Source organism: Acomys russatus, chromosome 7 (assembly GCF_903995435.1).
Source record: "Acomys russatus chromosome 7, mAcoRus1.1, whole genome shotgun sequence".
Lineage (NCBI taxonomy): Eukaryota > Metazoa > Chordata > Mammalia > Rodentia > Muridae > Acomys > Acomys russatus.
In genome coordinates this window covers 65,575,122-65,592,993 of record NC_067143.1, presented here as the reverse complement: position 1 = coordinate 65,592,993, position 17,872 = coordinate 65,575,122, and the positions used below count along the sequence as shown (strand labels likewise).

Here is a 17,872-nt window from a genome sequence, read left to right as displayed (position 1 = left end):
GCAGGTTTTCAGAGGTCGTGTCACCCCTCTGGTGACAGACTCTGACGAAAAACCTATGACAAATCCTCAGAAGAAGGTTCTAGTGAGGAGCCAAGAAGACCCTGAACCAGCGCCCTGTCTTCCCCAGGAGAAATCACAGATACAGAAGGATCTGTGGAGGATTGAAGATGTCATGGCAGGCCTGAGTGCGAATAAAGAGAACTACAGAGTCCTGGTGGGATCTGTCAAAAACCCAGGTTAGGCAGCCAGCCATCTTCCTGGTGATGTGGGGACAGGAGGGGCAGGTGGGGCGGCTCTCAGAAGCAGTCTCTGTGGTAGTTACCTCACTTGTGTGCCAAGGAACAGGGTCTTGATTCTACCCTTCTGTTGTCTCTCTCCATACCCTCAGAAAGGAAAACGGTGCCTTTGTTCCCTCACCCATCCGTGCCTTCACTCTCTCCAACTGAAAGCACGCCGGCCCTGCAGCCCAGCCCTCCCACCAGCCCTGTGCGGACACCTCTGGAGGTCCGACTCTTCCCACAGCTGCAGACCTACCTGCCATACCGACCTCACCCACCCCAGCTGAGGAAAGTGATGTCTCCTCTTCAGTCACCAACCAAGGCAAAGCCTCAGGTGGTAAGCCGTGGCCACGAGGGCCTGAGGGCGTGCTTGTTACTTCTTGCAGAGATAGTGCCTTTCATAAGGCACTGGCGACAGACCAAAAAAGTGGCTCCACCCAAATACAGCTTGGTGACCACTGAGTTTACTGGCCGTTTTTCACAGCAGTGTGACTTACAGCAACAGGGTGACCCCAACACCTGCATCGTTAGAATCCACCCCAGCGTGGTCATGACTCACAGGAGCTGTATTGGCAGACTTGCTGCTTTTAGTTCATCTGAGATCTCTCCTCCCCAAAGCCTAATGTGAGGTACAGGCTTAAGCAGCAGCCTCGCTGGACAGAGCGGGAGGTGCTAGCCTGGGAGCCAGGACACTGAGATCCAGCCCTCAGCTTTAGCTGGGTCCTTGGGCAAGTCCGTCATTTTTCTGAGCTCCCTCAGTTTCCTTCTGAGCAGATGTTGGAACCTGGGTCCTCTGGAAAAGTATTCAGTTTTTAGCTGTTGACAGCCCCAGTTTTGCTTTTTTTAAAAAAATTAATTTATTTATTATTTATACAGTAGTCTGCCTGTATATGTGCCAGCAGGCCAGAAGAGGGCACCAGATCTCATTATCGATGGCTGTGAGCCACCATGTGGTAGCTGTGAATTGAACTCAGGACCTTTGGAAGAACAGCCAGCATTCTTAACCTCTGAGCCATCTCTCCAGCCCCGGTTTTACTATTTTGTATGGTTGTTTGCTTGTTTTTAGACATTCATATTTGTGTAACAGAAATATATGTCCTAGGGCTAGAGAGATGGCTCTGCAGTTAAGAACACTGTCTGATCTTGCAGAAGACCCAGGTTCGATTCCCAGCACCCATTTGGCACCTAACACTGACTGTAACTCCAGTTCCAGGGGATGTGATGCCCTTTTCTGGCCTCCGTGGGCACCATGAACTTAGTTGTACAGGCAAAACATCCATAAACATAAAACAAAAATAAATATTGAATTTGTCTTAGTTTTTCAAAACATCCTTTCTCTGTGTAGCCTTGGCTGTCCTGGAACTGGCTTTGTAAAGATTCACCTGCCTCTGCCTCTCTGAATGCTGGGATTAAAGGCATGCACCACCACCGCCCAGCTTTAAAACATTTATTTAAGTATCTAGGGTCTGGAGAGATAGCTCAGTGATTGAGCGCACTTGCTGCTCTTCAGAGCATTGAAGTTTGCCTCCTAGCCTGACATCTGGTGGTTCCCAGCCGTCTGTTCACTTCAGCTCCAGGAGATCCGAAGCCTCCGGCTCCCAAGGGTGTTTGTACTCACACGCACCTACATATAATGTACATATAAAGATTATTATTAAGATATCCATTGTGAAAAATGACATTAAGATGTGTTGGGCCTGGCCAGGCGGTGGTGGCACACACCTTTAATCCCAGTGCTTGGGAGGCAAAGGCAGGTAGATCGCTGTGAGTTCGAGGCCAGCCTGGTCTACAGAGCCAGTCCAGGACACCCAACGCTACACAGAAAAACCCTGTCTCAAAAAACAAAATTAAATTAAAACAACCAGTAACGGGTAATTTCAAAGGACACAGAAACAAGACTACAAAGAAAGTGCCTAAGAAAGTATTCCCCCCTCCAACCTTGTCTCTAGTCACTCTCTTCAATCACAGGCAATGGGTATTTTGGGTTTTTCTTTCTGGAGAGGTTTCTAGACCCTGGTGATTCTGATGTCTTGTCAGGATTGGAAACTGCTAATTCTAGGGAGCCTGTGCCTGCCTGTCTTAGGCAGGTGGCTTACCTTTCGCCCGTTAGTGAAGTGTGCTGCTTTCAAAGACTGCTGACAGGGGACCAGTGAGGTGGCTCAGCTGGTAAAGGTGCTCACTACCAAGCCTAACCTGAGTTGGATCCCCCAAGACCCACACGGTAGAAGTGGAGACTAGATTCCCACATGTTGCCTTTGACCTGCATTTGCGCATCATGGCATGTGTGTGCCCTGACACATGTGCGCACAGATGCACACATACAAACGCATAAATGAAATGTGAAAAAACATTTCAAAGGATGTTGGTGACTGTAAAACCAGCTTGTACTCTTTTCTAAATCCTGTGGAATCTTGAAATACAAGGTGAAACTAGAGTAAGGATAGGAAGGCGGAAGGCGGTCCAGCTGTCAGCAGTGAGTGAGCTTTCTGGGTAGTCAGGCGTGGTCTCCTGGCATGGAGGAGCCACAGCCCCCAAGGACCCAGTAAGCACACTGAGTACCAAGGAAACTGACCTTGTTCCCTGCCTCCCAGGATGTGACCTGCGGTGCAGCTGCCTCTTCTGCCCACCTGTCAGGCCGAGGCAGGCAGGAGAGACTTTGTAAGAATGTTCATTTCGGGGGGGAGGGAAGAGAGAGAGAGAGAGAGATATCGGGAGGAAGCAGACTGATAAACACCCCCACACAGAAGGACCCAGGTCTGTGAGCGAGCCTCTGAGCCTGTGGGTGCAGTAGCTGTCTGTCCCTGGGGTGTGTGCTGTTACCATCTCAGAAGTGGTAGTCAGCACCCCCCTCCCTGCAGAACATGCTGAGGGAGCAGGTGTCACCTGACACTGCCCAGAGTGTAGATCCAGGACACCAAGTGCTGGAGCTGGGGGACACAGCCCGGCAACGCTTTGAAACTAGAAAGCATATTGGATCAAAGAGAGGAGTTGGGATGAGGTGGCACCGCAGAGCTTCCTTGGTTGGGGTGGTGGCGTACCTCTGAAGTAGCTGCGACAGTTCTGAGTAACAGCACTCCCTTCAGCTGACCCTGTGGCAGTACTGTGTAGAGCACCCCCTTCAGCCCACCCTGTGGCAGTAGTAGGTAACAGCACCCCTTCAATCCCATCCTGCTGAACACTGGGTCTGGTTCTCTTTTTGAACAGGAAGACGAGGCACCTCCCAGGCCACCACTTCCTGAACTCTACAGCCCAGAGGACCAGCCCCCAGCTGTGCCACCTCTCCCAAGAGAAGCCACCATCATTCGGCACACATCTGTGCGAGGCCTCAAGCGACAGTCAGATGAGAGGAAGAGGGACCGTGAGCAGGGCCAGTGTGTGAACGGGGACTCGAAGGTGAGCTGAAAAGGCTGAGTGTGGAAAGGGCAGTGGGTGTGACACTAGTGACTTGATGGCCTCAGACTCTGTCCACAGGTAGAGCTCCGGTCCTATGTGAGTGAGCCAGAGCTGGCCAGCTTCAGTGGGGATGTGCCTCAGCCTTCCCTGGGCCTCGTGGGCTCTGAGAGCAGATACCAGACGCTGCCAGGCAGAGGTAAGGCAAGACCCGCTGTGGAATGTCTCCTTCCACTCCGCCACGCGTCCCCACGCGTCCCCTCTTCCTGGGCCTCAGATCCTGGTCTGCACACTGGCTCTAGCTGTGACTGCTGAGGAGGAGGACCGGCCTGCCGTCCCCCCACACACAGCCTACTTCCCTCCCTCTTTTCTCTTCAGGAGTAGTCTATTTTTCCCCTCCATTTCTGTCTCCAGGAGCAACAATAGTGATTGCCCTAAAGTCTGACACTGTTGAACTGTTCTGTGTGAGCCTCATACTCAACAGTGCTGGTAGGCAGGTGCTGTTACGCCTCCCATTTTAAAGATGGAGAAAGGGGCTGAGGCAGAGGCTGGAGAGATGGCTTAGTGGTCAAGAATGCCAACGGCTCTTCCAGGCAGCATGGGTTCAATTCCCAGCACCCACGTGGCGGTTCACAACTGTCCATAACTCATGCAGGTGGCATATATATATATATATATACGTGTGCGGGTAAAACACCAATATACATAAAATAATTTTTTTAAAGTTTAAAGAAATGGAAGGTAAGAGAAATTAAACATGTACCAGTTAGCTGATCACAGAGGAGGCCAGCCACCCCAACACCCTGGCTCTGTACGGCAGCCTGCAGGCTGGGGTGCTGGGACCCTCCAGCACTGAGACCTGTGTCAGCCTGAGTCTCAGGGAGCCCTGTCATAAGCCCTCACTCTTCACGGGCCTCCCTGTTTATCCCTAGCGGGATTCCCCATGACACAGAGGAATGAAGGCTCTTGTTTCTCTTTCTGCCTGCTGCAGCCTGGCACCTCTGCGTGGAAGCAAAGATAGGGACAAAAGCCACCCCAGGCCACCCCTCCTCTCTGCCTGTGTCCCCCCTCATCTAGGCCCAAGGAGAAAGAGCAGGACAAGTGGGGGGCTCTTTCAGTCCCTCCTGAGGGTGGGGTGACGAGGGAGGCCTTGGGGAATGGTGGCCACCGATACACCTGATCTTCCTTCCTTGCCAAGGGCTCTCGGGCTCCACATCCAGGCTCCAGCAGTCGTCCACCATTGCTCCCTATGTCACACTCCGGAGGGGTCTGAATGCCGAAAACAGCGCTGTGACCTTCTCTGTAAGTGGCCTTAGGATGTAGAGGGGCTTACGCTCCGTAGGAGGGGCCCTGGGATGGGCAATGGCCACCGAGCCTTAGAGAGCCCCTCCCTGCTCACCAGAGGCCATTACCCTGCCACCTCTGTTCCCTCGCAGGGCCGTGAGAAGTCCAAGAGGCCTGTACCCTAGGTTCACCCTGGAGTGCAGATTGTCAGCTCAGCTGGGTAGGCCCAGCCTCAGGGCCTGCCTCTGTCCAGAAAACTCATTAGGGCAAAGGGCGTTGGGTACTTAGAGGACGTGGTTTTCTGTGGCTGAGATGACTAAGCAGGGTGGGGGCAGGTGTAGTTCAGTTGGTAGAGTGCTCCTCTAGAGCCTGTGTAAGGCCCTGGGTTTGGTGGATCCCCAGATCTGCATAAATCATGCTTGATTGTCAACACCTGTAAGCCCAGCACTTGGGCGAGATCAGGAGTTTAAGGTTATCCTTGGCTACATAGTGAATTCAGGTCCAGCCTAGGCTACCTGAGACCCTGTGCTAAAAGCAAGAAGCAGCAGCATTTCTTGCCCCACCTACTCTGTGTCTCGCCTCCTCCTCAGAGACCCAAGAGTGCCTTGGAGCGCCTGTACTCAGGGGACCACCAGCGGGGCAAGATGGGCGCCGAGGAGCAGCTGGAGCGGATGAAGCGCCACCAGAGAGCTTTGGTCCGGGAGCGCAAGAGGACACTGAGCCAAGGAGACAGGACGGGCCTGCTCCCAGCCCGATACCTCAGCCAGCCACTGCCTGGAGATCTTGGCTCAGTATGTTAGGCGGGGCTGGGGCAGAGGCCAGAACTCCCCCATGTCCCCCAAGCACACACGTCACCTCTTAGGGTGACTTACATGGTTGAGAGAACATCCTGTGGGGCTGTTTGTCCACAACCCCAGCTGTACGTGTGAGCTGGCCAGAGGATGACCAGGAAACAAGAGTAGTAGGGGTATCTAGCGACAGAGGCCTCACCCGTTCTCCGGGCTAAGTGAGAATGGCCTCTCCGCTGAACTAAGGACTTGAGAGTGTAGGGTCCAAGGAATAGAGGAAGACGCTGAGGAACAAGATGATGTGCAAGTCAGCCACACAGCCTCCCAAGCAGATACTGGAGCGAGGGGAGGCAACTGAATAAGGGTTGGTGCCCCCAACCCTGAGGTGCTGGTGGTCTCCCACAGCCCACGGTGCTGAGGCCTCGAGTCCTCAGGAGGGCTGGGGAAATTGGTGCTGCCCCCTGGTGGCTGGCGCTGCACCTGCCCACGGTTGCCTTGGGCCCATTGTGGGGACTTTCCATTTGGCTTCGGGGTTTGGAGCCCCTAGTCCCCCAGCCCTTGAGCCTGACTGCTCGCTCCCTAATTCATTGCACAAGCTCTTTCGCTTCTAGTGTCGCCGCTCATTGCCTCTAACCCTGCCTGATTGTCTTTACCGACTCTTTGATGGCCCCTGGGCCTTCTCTAACTGCCAGCGCGGTCTCTGACCAGGCTTGTACTAGCAGCTCTTGTGTCCCTAGCCTAGCAGGCACCCCTTTCCACTGCCCTGCTTTGTGTAGGCCAACTGACTGGTAATTCACTCATCCCAGGAGCTGCTCTCTGAGGACTGTAATCATTAGCAGAGGTCTGGGCCTTGGGAATTTACAGATTCCACGGCCTAACACCAACTTTAGAGAGTGCAGACGTAAGTTCTACAAAGTCTACAAAGTCCGGTTGTAGTTCCTCCTATCCCGTCACACAATCCGTTACGGAAAAGCTTTTGCAGTTCTGATTTAGTAACTTGAATGGATAGCAAAATGAACTATTATTCAGGGGCCTCTCTGCAGCTTATAGTCACCAAACAACGTCTTTAAAAGCTATAAATCCATTAACTTTTAAGCTTTTTAAGTAAACATATGGGGTAACCCTGGCTTTTTCAACTTGCTGTCTGAAATACAGAGAGTATTTCAGAACCGTAACTCCAATACCTTGTCATTTTTTCTTTGAAAAAAAAAAAAAAAAGGCTGTGTAAATCTCATCAACGCCAATAAACATGTTGCTTCCTGTGATGGATTGGCGTGGTTCTTCCGCAGGGTTACCTTGCAGAGTGCAGTGAACTGCTGTTTGTGGAGGCAATCAGGCTGGGGTTAAATGAGGCCTTGCCTCTCTTTGAGCACTTGTGAGCGTGGAAGAAAATGTGTGTTTTCCTTGTGAAACATTGATTCCACCCCTGAACTTCAAACTGTTGGTTTGATCTGGCGAACTTGAGTTTGTGCATGAATGTGTGGACCGTGGCGATGGGCTTGGCCGTGGGGTGGGTGTGCAGGCATCTCCCTGCAAGGGAAATGGAGAGCAGAGGAGACGGCTGAGGCGCAAGCATGTCTCCTCAAAAGAGTACCCTTTGTTTGCTTAAGGTCGGAGGTCTGAAGTGAACAGGAAGCTGTTTTGGAGCTGGGCAGACACCTTGGATAGATTTTTCCCTCTGGGGAAGAGACAGTTGATAGAAAGTTGCCACTGTAAAATAGCCTTGGAGCAGTTACATCTCATCTCACATTTAGTTTCAGTTTTAATTTGTTTTCTGGTTTAAGGAAAATCTCTTACCTCAAATGGTTACCACTTTCCACAACAGTTTGCTACACTGGTGGGCAACCAGCTCCTTGGGACTGGTTGGAACTCTCCAGGCCTGCTGGGATTCAGCCTTGCTGAGAACCGCCAGTAGAGAGGTCCTCCCCGAGGCCTGGAAGGCAGTGAGGGTTTGTTTCATCCCACTGTTTATACACCCAGAGTGTGTATGGCTCCTAAACCAGAAGGCCTTGGGGGAGGGGTACTTGGAAGGGGCAAGTCATCCTGGGGTCACCCTCTTACACCTGGGAATGTTCAGATCCCTGGGGACCACTGTGAGCTTACGAGTAGGATGTGCATTTGGGCGCCCTGAGGTCCTAGACCAGATCACAGCCAGCAGTGCAGAAGAGGTCACCGGATGGACGTAGAGGCCTTGTTTTCTGTCACACATACGCCTCCAACAGTTTCCCAAAATCTCAAAGGTCATCCACCTTCCCAGGACACCTGGCCTCAGGGCCCCGTGTGGCTCTTTGATGGGCCAGGAAGTGAGGTTAACCCTCTCTTCTGTTGCCAGTGGAAGCGAGAACAAGAGTTTGACCTGCAGCTGCTGGAGCGGGCTGCACAGGGGGACAGAAAAGACAAAGAGGACGGCTGGCTGAAAGTGCAAGCCACACCTGTCATGGAGTTGGACCTGGAGCCGCAGGACTATGACTTGGACATCAGCAGAGAGGTGAGGACACGGGCTTCCTTGTGCTTCCTGGAAGTCATGGCCACCAGTCCTCGCCGTGCAGCCCCCACCAAGCAGGGTTCAGCTTCACTGTGGCCCCAGAAGGTGGGGACATGAGCAGTGGCTTGAGACCATAAAGGCGCCAGCCTTTCTATTAATGCTTTAGGCCTGTTTCCATAATTGGGAGCAAATTGTGCCTGTTTCCTTAGTCATGATGTGGGCAGAGTAAGTGACTCAGCATGCCCCCAGGAGGTTTAGGAAATGTCCCCTGGCATTAGTGGTGGCCCCTGCCAATGGCCTCTCAGGCAGACTATAGCTACCACACGAGGTGGGAAAATAAAATACAGGGCGGGTCTGAAAAATCACAGGAGACATTTCCAGCCCCAAGGAGAGCCAGTCTTGGTTTGCATTCTTCTGGTGCCCTCTGGTGGCTCACTTGCGTCATGACAGGGCAGGCCTAGGAAAACAAGGCAAGAGAAAGTCTTCTAGGTGTCTCCTGTCACCTTTGGTCTGTGGGCCATGTCTGCAGCTGCTTCAGTCCTTTGTGTTCCCAGCACTGGGAAGGCACACAGTAGGCATGCTACAGATGCTTGCAGATAGACGACTTTGCTGTCTGAATTTTCAGTGCCCCTAAACCTTTGTACAGGGACTTGGGCAGCTGCACTTTCCCCATGTGTAGGATGAGCTTGGGTCTATTTGATGTGAGGCAGAGCCTCAAGTGCCTTCTTAGAGGGGCTGTGCCACTGTTGTTGTTGGTGGTGGTGGTGGTGTGTGTGTGTTTTAAAACCTGGGTCTCACACAAGCCAAGAGCACAGAACTACATACCGAGTGCTCCTGTTTTCAAGAGACGGGGCAGATGGTTTATAGGCTAGTTTTGCCAGTGGTTAGGGACTCACAGGGAGGGGCTCTGAGAACAAAGCGCACACTGTCGGTAAGGTGGTGCTTGAGTGGTTGGGTTCTTGGTTCTTGCTCCCAGTAGCCAACAAGTCCAGTCTCCTGCCCCCCCCCCCCCCCCCCCCCCCCCCCCCCCCCCGGGCCTTTCCTCTGACAACGTGCACAGTGGAAGCCAACAGTCTAGGCTTTCTCAGTCAAAAAGAACCGCCAATGCAAGGGTGCCCTCTAGTGTCCTTAACTGGCCCGCCAGCCCAGGGAAAAAATTCCTTATCTGTAACCTAAATCCTCCTGCTACAATGCAGTCTGCTTCCTTCTCTAGACCTGTCCTGGTGGGGATAACAGATACTTCCTGCCACCTTTCAACAAAGTGAAGGGCCATGTGAGTTCAGTTCCGTTACTGAGACTAAAATCAACCCAGCCAAGAGCAAAGAAAACTACTTTGAAGAAAATTAAGATGACATTTTTGAAAATCACGGGCTTAATCACGGGCTTAAGTGGTCCTAAAAAGTGTGGTCAGAGGCTTTCAGAGCTTTAGATAACAGGTTAAAAATAGGGATTTTTTGAATGGTGCTGGCAAAGGATGACCTTTAAATTATTTTTAATTAAAAAAATTATTTTGAAAAGTTTAATGTGCATTGGTGTTTTGATTGCATGTACGTCTATGTGAGGGGGTTGAATCCCCTAGAATTGGAGTGACAGACAGTTGTGAGCTGCCATGTGGGTGCTGGGAATTGAATCAGCATCCTCTAGAAGAGCAGCCAGTGCTCTTAACCCAGCCCCTAAAAGCATTAAAAAAAAAAAGTTTTTTGAGACAACCTGTAGAGTTGTACCTCCTACTGTGTAGGTCCCCAAGATCAAGAGGTCATCAGGCCTGGCAGCAAGTGCCCTTAACCTGCACAGATTAAGCATTCTTTCAGGAGAGGGGGCTATGAGAGCAGAGTCTAGAGTAACAGGGGGGAGGGGCTTGTCACCTGAGAGAATCACCTCTGTCCTTCTAGCTAGAGCAAGGCCCCCAAGGTTAGGGATGAGGTTCCCACAGAGCACTTTCCCAGAGGAAAGAACTAGAGAGCTTTTAGTAAAGATGACATAGATACACCTTGCACAGTCAAGCTGCAGGTGGGGGCTAAAAAGGCCACCAGTCTTCATCCATTGAGGTGAACCCAAATCTGTGCTCTGCCCAGAAGTGTGAGAAGCACCTTGGTTATTAATCAGCTGCGTGCTGCTTAAACTTTTCAGTCAGTCTATCTGATGTGTATGACAGCCCCCCCCCCCCGGCCCCCCAGACTCAGGAGTATATTTGAGACAGGAAATGTTTCACTGTGATTAGGTCCTCAGTTTACTCATAAGTTTTGGGTGGTCTCTAAGCTGCCTGGCTGTGGTTCACCCTTTTTTGTTTATTTGGTTGGTCAGTTGGTTGGTTGGGCTTTGCTGTTGTTTTCTGTTTTGAGACAGGGCCTCTTTAGGTAACTCTGGCTAGCCTGGAACTCACCACGTGGAGTAGAGATCCACTTGTCTCTAGCCCCCCAGGCTCTGGGATTAAATTCATTTGGTACATCCCAGCCCTGAAGCACTTTCCTAGGACACAGAGGACCCTCGTTCCTCTGTCATCCATCGATCCGTCTACCGTGGAGGACTTGCTGAAGGGCTTCTCGATGCCAGGTCCCTGAGTTAGACAGGATAGAAGAAAGGCCCTTATGTGGGAGGGACATGAGAGCTCCACTGAGTGGGTTGTGACTCACTGGGCCTTGAGTGCCACACTGAGGATTAGGTGCTTCCTGTGGGAGCCGCAGTGAGCTGCTGCTTCCCTTTCCCTCGGCCCCTAGAAAGCTGTCTAGTACAGAGTGCTTTGATGTGAGTCTTTTGACGATCTTAGTGAGTTTCTTCACCTCTGTGGACTCTCTGCTTGCTTCTCACAGGGTGGGAAGGGGGAGGGTGGCATGCCTCAAACTAGAGTGAGCTTACCCGCCGTCCTACCACCTGATCCTCTGTCCAGCTCTCTAAGCCAGAGAAAGTCTCCATTCCTGAGCGGTACGTGGAACAAGACCCTGAGGAGCCGCCCAGCCTCGAGGAGCTGCAGGCACGGTATCAGAAGGCCGAGAAGATACGGAATATCCTCGCCCGGTCAAGGTCAGCCCTTGCTTGCTCCAGTCTGGAAGCCTCACAGACCCCATGTCAGGTGATAGCTCAGCCGTGGGAGACCCAGGCCAGGCCGACTTGTCAATACTTTGCTAGGTTTTCTTTGAAAAGAGTCTCTGATTGAAGGGGTAGGTAGGTACTCAGATGAGAAAGCTTGCCTAAGACACCTTAAAGGTGCTGAAGAGCTTGTGCCGGGTTCCTGTCCCAGGTCCATGTCCCCAGATTTGTCCCCAGAGATTGGCAAGTGTAAACCATTAAGCCAGCTCATTGAGGTCACCTCTAGTGATGAACATTTGTTCCCATGCTCCCTTGTGGATCCACAGACGGCTTGTCCAGGCTGCTGGAGGCTTTACCTCCTTCCTGAACACGTGGCCCCCAGGAAGTGGCCTCTCTGTTCAGAGCTACATTAGCCACTTGATATCTGGATTTATCAGACATCTCCAGGCAGAGCCCTTAACCTGAGGCCTACAGGACGCATGGAGTTGTGTTCGTTGTAGGCTTAGGGAGAAGCAGGCACTCTTGTCCTGCAAGAAAACAGGCTGCGCACATCTGATGCCCCAAAGTGCTGAAGGCTCCCCTCCCTGCAGCCGCGGGGACACTTGCATGAACCTTCTCTCTGTTCCCCAACAGCATGTGCAACCTGCAGCCGACAGGCCAGGACCGCAACAGCCTGGCCGACCTGGACTCGCAGCTGCAGGAGCAGGAGCGGATCATCAACATCTCCTATGCCCTGGCCTCTGAGGCCTCTCAGCGCAGCAAGCAGGTAGCAGGTAAGGCTGCGGGCGCCAACCTCCAGGGCCCGCTTCCTGCCAGCTGCTCTCAGTAGGACTTGTCTTAGAGCCAGCACTTTAGCAAACACTGGCAGGTAAGGGTGTGTGTTCTCTGTCCTGCCTGACAGGTGGGAGAAGAGCGGTCCCTCAGTTCCTTGTTTGCTAGCTCTGAGACAAGGGGACAGGGGAGTGTCTTTCCTTAGGAGGAAGGGAGCAGAAGTGACGCTGAAGCAGGGATTTCTAGGCGGGGCAAAGCAGAGAGCCCCTCTAATCTCTGCCTGGAAAGCCTTCCATGGTTCTCAGTGACCCTCTGGCACAAAGCAGGAATTGAGAACTGAGGCTCTGCCAGCCTAGCCAAGAGACTATCCCCTCGGTGTGCATGCAGCACATGGTCACTGTGCTGTATATGAAGGCTGCTGTAAGCACGTGCTCATAAAGCCAGCTGTCAGGAAGCCGAGGCAGGGGAATTGCTGCATGCATGCTATAGGCTAGGCCAGCCTGGACTACAGAGTGAGGCCCTGTCACAAAGAAAACAATAAAAGAGACTCTTGTCAGAAAAGGGACCCTGGGCTTCTCCCTCTACTCTCATCTCCCTCCCTGCGGTAGCCTCACCGTCCACCCTGTGTAGTTTGCCCACTCATGCAGAGGTCAGTGTGGACCCCTGGCCAGCTGTATGTCTGGGATGGACAGGCAGAGGACCCAAAGCAGTGCCATTCTCTCTACAGGCCCTCTAGGCCAGCTGGCCAAGGCTGAGGCGTGCAGGCCCAGTGGCTGCTGCCCCGCGGGGTCTCGTGTGGGGAGCAGCTTTGACATGACTCCTGGAGGCCGTGGCGTGACTAATGACTCAGACGCCTGCCAGACTCTCAGGAGCAGCCTGCCCTCTGTCCCCATGCCCTGATCCCACAGAGCTCCTGAAACGCAGCCTCGTGTGGTGGCTTACATCCACGATCCCAGCAGGGCAGGTGCAGGCAGAAGGAACAGGATTTCAAAGGCATTCTTGACTATATACAAGTTTAGGCCCAGCGTAGACCACACCGAGGCCTTGTCTCAAAACAAAACCAGACTAAACCAGAGTCTCCGAAACCCTTTGTTCTGTTTGAGGCATGCAGAGGGCCTAAGAGTGATCTTGTGTTGCTCTGTGGCTCAGACTCATGCAGTCTCTTTTCCTGGAGACCCCAGAGCACCTCTGGAGGCTGCGTCCCCTCCAAGCACCCTTTTCCCTGCTGTGCTTGCTCTCACTCGGTCTCCTCCCACACAGCTGACACTCAGCCCTGATTCCCCTTCTGCGCCTTCCTTCACTCTTGCTCGCTCCTCTGAATCAGAAGCTACAGGCAAGCTAGGTGTCATGGGTCTGCCCCCCAGGACCAGGCTCCTAGTTGGGGGCAGTAGGGCCAGGCAGGGCACATGGTGGTGTGGGTGGACAGATGACTCTAACACACCACTTGGTTCCTGTGTGCTCTGTCTAGTGCAGCAGCTGGCCCTCCTCCCGCCTAAAGCCCCCCTGTCCTCCAGGACGGTGCCACCTTACCCCCCCTTAAGCAACGGACTGCACTACACCTTTGTCTAACTCCTTCCAAGTAAGAGCCCCTGCCTGGCTTGTCCTGCTGCTGTGCACCCCATAGTCTGAGCATGCCCCTCCTGCCTTCCCACTGCTGCGCGCTGACTGCAGTGCTGCCTGCTGTTGCTTCCTTCCTTCGGCACCGCGGCCGCTGGGGTGGGGGGCTTCCTGGCCGCTGGGGTGGGGGCTGCCTGGCCGGTAGGCAGTGGGAACAGATTCTCCTTTAAGGAACTCTGGCCGCAGGTTTCAGCCGAGGCCGACATGAAAGGCACTATTGTGCTGAAATACCTCCGGGGTTTCCAACCCTTTGACATTGCCACATGATGTTGCCATTTATAGAGTTCGTGCTGCAGAACTGTGCAGTTGAAGTACAGGGGAAAAAAGTGTGAAACCCCTTCCCATGTTTTAAGTGAGTTGAGGATTTTGTGCTAGGCTGCATCCACAGCTGGTGTGGGCCATAGGTTGGGTGCGTCTTCTAGGACCCTAGCTGCACCTGTTCATTTCTTTTTCCCAAGGCAGCTTGATGCCGCCACCCCTCTCACCCCACAAAACAGCACAGGCCTCACTGCCAGTGTCCAGGGAAGAGTCACACCCCACTCTTTTGAGGCCTTACCAAAGAGACTGAAGAACTGTTAAGTCCAGGGTTACAGAAGACAAACTGAGGCTCCGAGAAACTGGGCTCAGTCCTCCTCACACATCAAGGCCTGAGACTGTATCAGTCACAAGTACCTTAGGGAAGAGACAGAGGCAGATTCAGAACCACAAGCCATCCAGATGCTTGGGATGACCCCAAGACAGGTGGTAGGGAAAAGAAGAGCCCTCACCCACCAACCCCCTCGCCCAGGAGCTGGCAGCCCAGCACCTGACCAGTTGTAAGTGAATTCATGGCCGGGCAGCAGCCCCTGTCTGTGTCCTCCCCTGGACCACAGAGGTCACACTGGAGCTCCCTGCAGCCAGCCCCTCCCTGGCAGCGTGCCTGTGCTTGAGTGGATTATGTCTAACCTTGCCGAGGGACTGAGGGACTACCGCATGCTAGCATTGTGCCGAGTACCTCCTGATCCCCACGACCACCCTATGAAGCTGTTCACCCTATTTTATAGGAAATGAGGCTGACACACCTGTGGGGTTGAAGCTTGTGTCAGGATGCAGGGCTCTTTGGTGTGAACCCACAGCTTTCATCCTCTGTCACTGCTGGCTTGTGGCCTCACCTGGGCCATCCCCAGAGGCGGGTAAAGGAGACATTACTTTGCACTAGGCCCCTCCATCTCAGGACTGCCCCTGCTTCAGAGCCAGCAGACCCCAGCCAGCCTGAGGCCAGGAGGTCAGCTGGCTTGGACCTAGCGTGGCCCTCAGGAGGGGCAGAGCAGAACTGCATGGAAAGCTCCTGCGCTGCCCTTTGTAAAGGCCTCTAGGACTTACCAGGACCACAGTTGTATGTCTCCTTTCTTAGAAATCTGAGCAGGCAGAGATGCCAGTGAGAGGCTCCTTTCACCCTAGTTTTTCAAGCCCCGCCCATATCCCATCTTGTGCTAGGCCTTAGATGCTCTCTCCAGAGCTCAGCCTCTTCCTCTTGGGACGCCACAGGCAGGTCAGAACTACTAAGCAAGGGCACAGAGGCGGAGCTGTCTAGTCTTCCAGGGAGTAAAGAATAGAGCCATTTACCCCAGTGGCTTGCCCAGGTCTTGGCTTACTGTGGAGGGCAAGTTTGTTAACTGGCGTGAGTGCCGTGTGCTTCCTGGGGTGGAAGGAAAACGAAACCTAGTGTCCTGGGTCCTAGAAGAAAAGGTCCCTTGTCAGCGGCCACCCTGCCCACACTCCCCGCTCTCCTGTCTGCCAGTCATTGCCATGGTGTGAACAAACATGCCCACTGTGGGCACAGGAACAAAGGTTTGCCAGCCTCTCATTGTCTCCTGTGCTTTTTGCCAGCCCAGGCAGTAACGGACCCATGATCCAGTTCTCAGAAGAGCAGCCCGGAGCCGGGGGCCCAGCCAAACCAGCATCTTCCTGGGACATTGTCCCCCGGAGGGCAGAGCAGCCCACCACCACAGTGGGTGCAGCGTGGAGCGAGGGCTCCGTCATAACACATGCCTGTTTATTTCAGTCCAGATCCCCTTTTACAGAAGACAGAAGCACTTTTGATACACGATACGAAATACACTGTATTTTAGAATCAGAATATATTTTATAACATTCACCTTGAGGACTGAGTGGCTGGTAAGGTGAGCCTGCAGGGTTTTGTAGCCACACAATAGGGATTCAGGTACTGTGGGGGTGGGGGTGGGGGGAGAAGGGCAGGGCAAGTGGGGGCACCATTCCTGCCATCCATGAACCCAGACAGCGGCTGGATGTGTGGATATGCTTCTGGTGGATTCCAGCATGAAGCTTGCTACCATGCTCTCCAGGAAATGGGAGGCAGCTGGCTGCAGAGGTCAGCCAGAGGCCCTGAGCGGTGCCCAGCCCTGGGAGCTCCACCTGGACAGCCCATCGAGCCCGTCTGTGCCTTGGCCCTTGGTTCTGACTGAGGAGCAACCATGAGTGTTCAGAAGCCTTGGCTTTTTCAACTGTCGGTGAAGAGAGTGTCCCTCAGCAAACAGTTCTCAGAAGAGAGACATGTTATAGCAATAAACTCCACATTGGGTGGCATCTGCGCACAAATGCCTGTCCTGGAGCCCTCCCTCCCCCCAGGCAGGACTGAAGGACCTTTGCTACCTGCTGTGGGAAGCCCAGGACAGCTTCCCTGGGACACAGTCTGCTGAGGAGGGTGGGCAGTGCCAGCGCCCAGCACTAACTTGACTCCAGTCCTGCTGAGGAGGAGGTGACCATGCCAGACTCAGGGTTCATGGTCCTTTATAAAACTTGTCTACATACAGGAAGCAGTGACTAAAAGGAAAACAAACAAACACCTCCATTGGGTGGAGCCACATTTTAAATGAAAAATTGTCTTTTGAATATGCTTAAAAGAAGGAGGAAAAAAAATCCTTGAATATATTTAGAAGTTACTGTCTATTTTTAACTAACAACATATGCTGCCAGTATCAACTTCATGACATTTGCCAAAATAAGATTTTATTTTTGCCTTTATAATGAAATGAATATTTTGCAAGAAAAAGTTAATTTAAATAAAAGTGTAATGGTTTGCAAAAAAAAAGATGTACAGATTAAAATATTAACCTCATCTGTGTCCTGTGTCTTGCTGGCTGTAGCCATTTACAACAACTGTGTGTGTTCTCACTCTGTGTCAACTCTGTCCCCTTTCTTACTACATTCACTTACAAAAGATCCCTCTCCCTGACAGCTCTTTGATATTTGAGTGACTTGGGGGCCCCTGAGGGGTGAGGATCCCCATCCTACCCCCACACAAGGATCCCCATGTGGGCTGGTTTGGGCTGGGCAGCCCCAATCTGATCCAAAACAGCACAAGGCGTACCATGGGCCCCTGTCCAACCCACACTGCACCCGGCCCAATGAGGCCTGTTAGTGATGGACCATTGAAAACTGGATTTGCATTTAATTGATTTTGACTGGTGATGCATGCTTAAAGCAGAAGGCAAGGGGCCAGTTTGGTTTAGGGATGTGTGCGTTTCCAAGTTTCTGTATGGCCAGTGGGTGTGTTGGAGGTTTGGAGAAGCTTTCCAAGCATTTAAACTGGGAAAAGTGGATTCTCAGCCATTCTGAATGGGCAGAGGGGAGAGCTGTTGTTTCAGCCACTGATCATTTTGAATTCAAAAATAAAAAGTACTCTTCTTGTTTTAAACATTAGCTGGAAATGTCACATAACAGATTAAAGCAAAGAGGAGATGATCCTGCAACCGAATGCAGTTGCCTGAAAAAACAACAAAAAACCCACAGTCAATGCCCACCCCACAGGGGAGCCGTCCATAGGCGGTTTCTCAGCAGAACAGCACTGGCGGTTTCAAACTGTTGGTCTTGGTTTGTATTTCACAGCTATAACCCTGTGTGTGAGGGAACATGGCAGCTGTCTGGCTGCTGTCCCCTGTGTTCTCCATCATGGAAGGAGGTGTATGCATTTCTGGGAGAATTGTGGCTTCACTTTCAATCTGCAGAGAAAATGGACGAACTTCAGCCAAGCTCAGTGCAAAGCACTAGGGGGGAAAAAAAAGGCACAGGATGGCTGAGTCTGTGTAGGAGGCAGTGAGTGGCCTGGTGCTTCTCAACCACTTGAGAGGCCTGGCTGCCTGAAGTAAGATGGGATCATCTGGGGCTGGGGAGAAGTCTCCATCGGGAGAGTGTTTGCTGTGCAAGCCCGAGGGCCTGAGTTCTGGAAGCCA

The 17,872-nt window shown here is 52.7% G+C and overlaps 1 protein-coding gene across 9 annotated transcripts in view; it reads left to right on the top strand.

Annotated features, from left to right (window-relative positions):
• The window catches only part of Plekha7 (pleckstrin homology domain containing A7), a 191,151-nt gene extending 175,003 nt beyond the window's left edge, over positions 1-16,148 (top strand). For 4 of the 9 annotated variants that reach the window (XM_051149265.1, XM_051149262.1, XM_051149266.1 and 1 more), the window contains 11 exons: positions 128-236; positions 389-615; positions 3,483-3,671; positions 3,750-3,867; positions 4,867-4,970; positions 5,543-5,743; positions 8,073-8,228; positions 11,113-11,246; positions 11,886-12,025; positions 13,492-13,602; positions 15,510-16,148. In XM_051149265.1, the coding sequence (XP_051005222.1) occupies positions 128-236; positions 389-615; positions 3,483-3,671; positions 3,750-3,867; positions 4,867-4,970; positions 5,543-5,743; positions 8,073-8,228; positions 11,113-11,246; positions 11,886-12,025; positions 13,492-13,592 (1,479 nt within the window). In that variant the 3' untranslated portion in view covers positions 13,593-13,602; positions 15,510-16,148. Of the gene's footprint in view, positions 1-127; positions 237-388; positions 616-3,482; positions 3,672-3,749; positions 3,868-4,866; positions 4,971-5,542; positions 5,744-8,072; positions 8,229-11,112; positions 11,247-11,885; positions 12,121-13,491; positions 13,603-15,509 lie in introns of all 9 variants that reach the window. The other 5 variants (XM_051149267.1, XM_051149264.1, XM_051149270.1 and 2 more) reach the window with 3 other exon arrangements.
• The last annotated feature ends 1,724 nt before the right edge of the window (positions 16,149-17,872 follow it).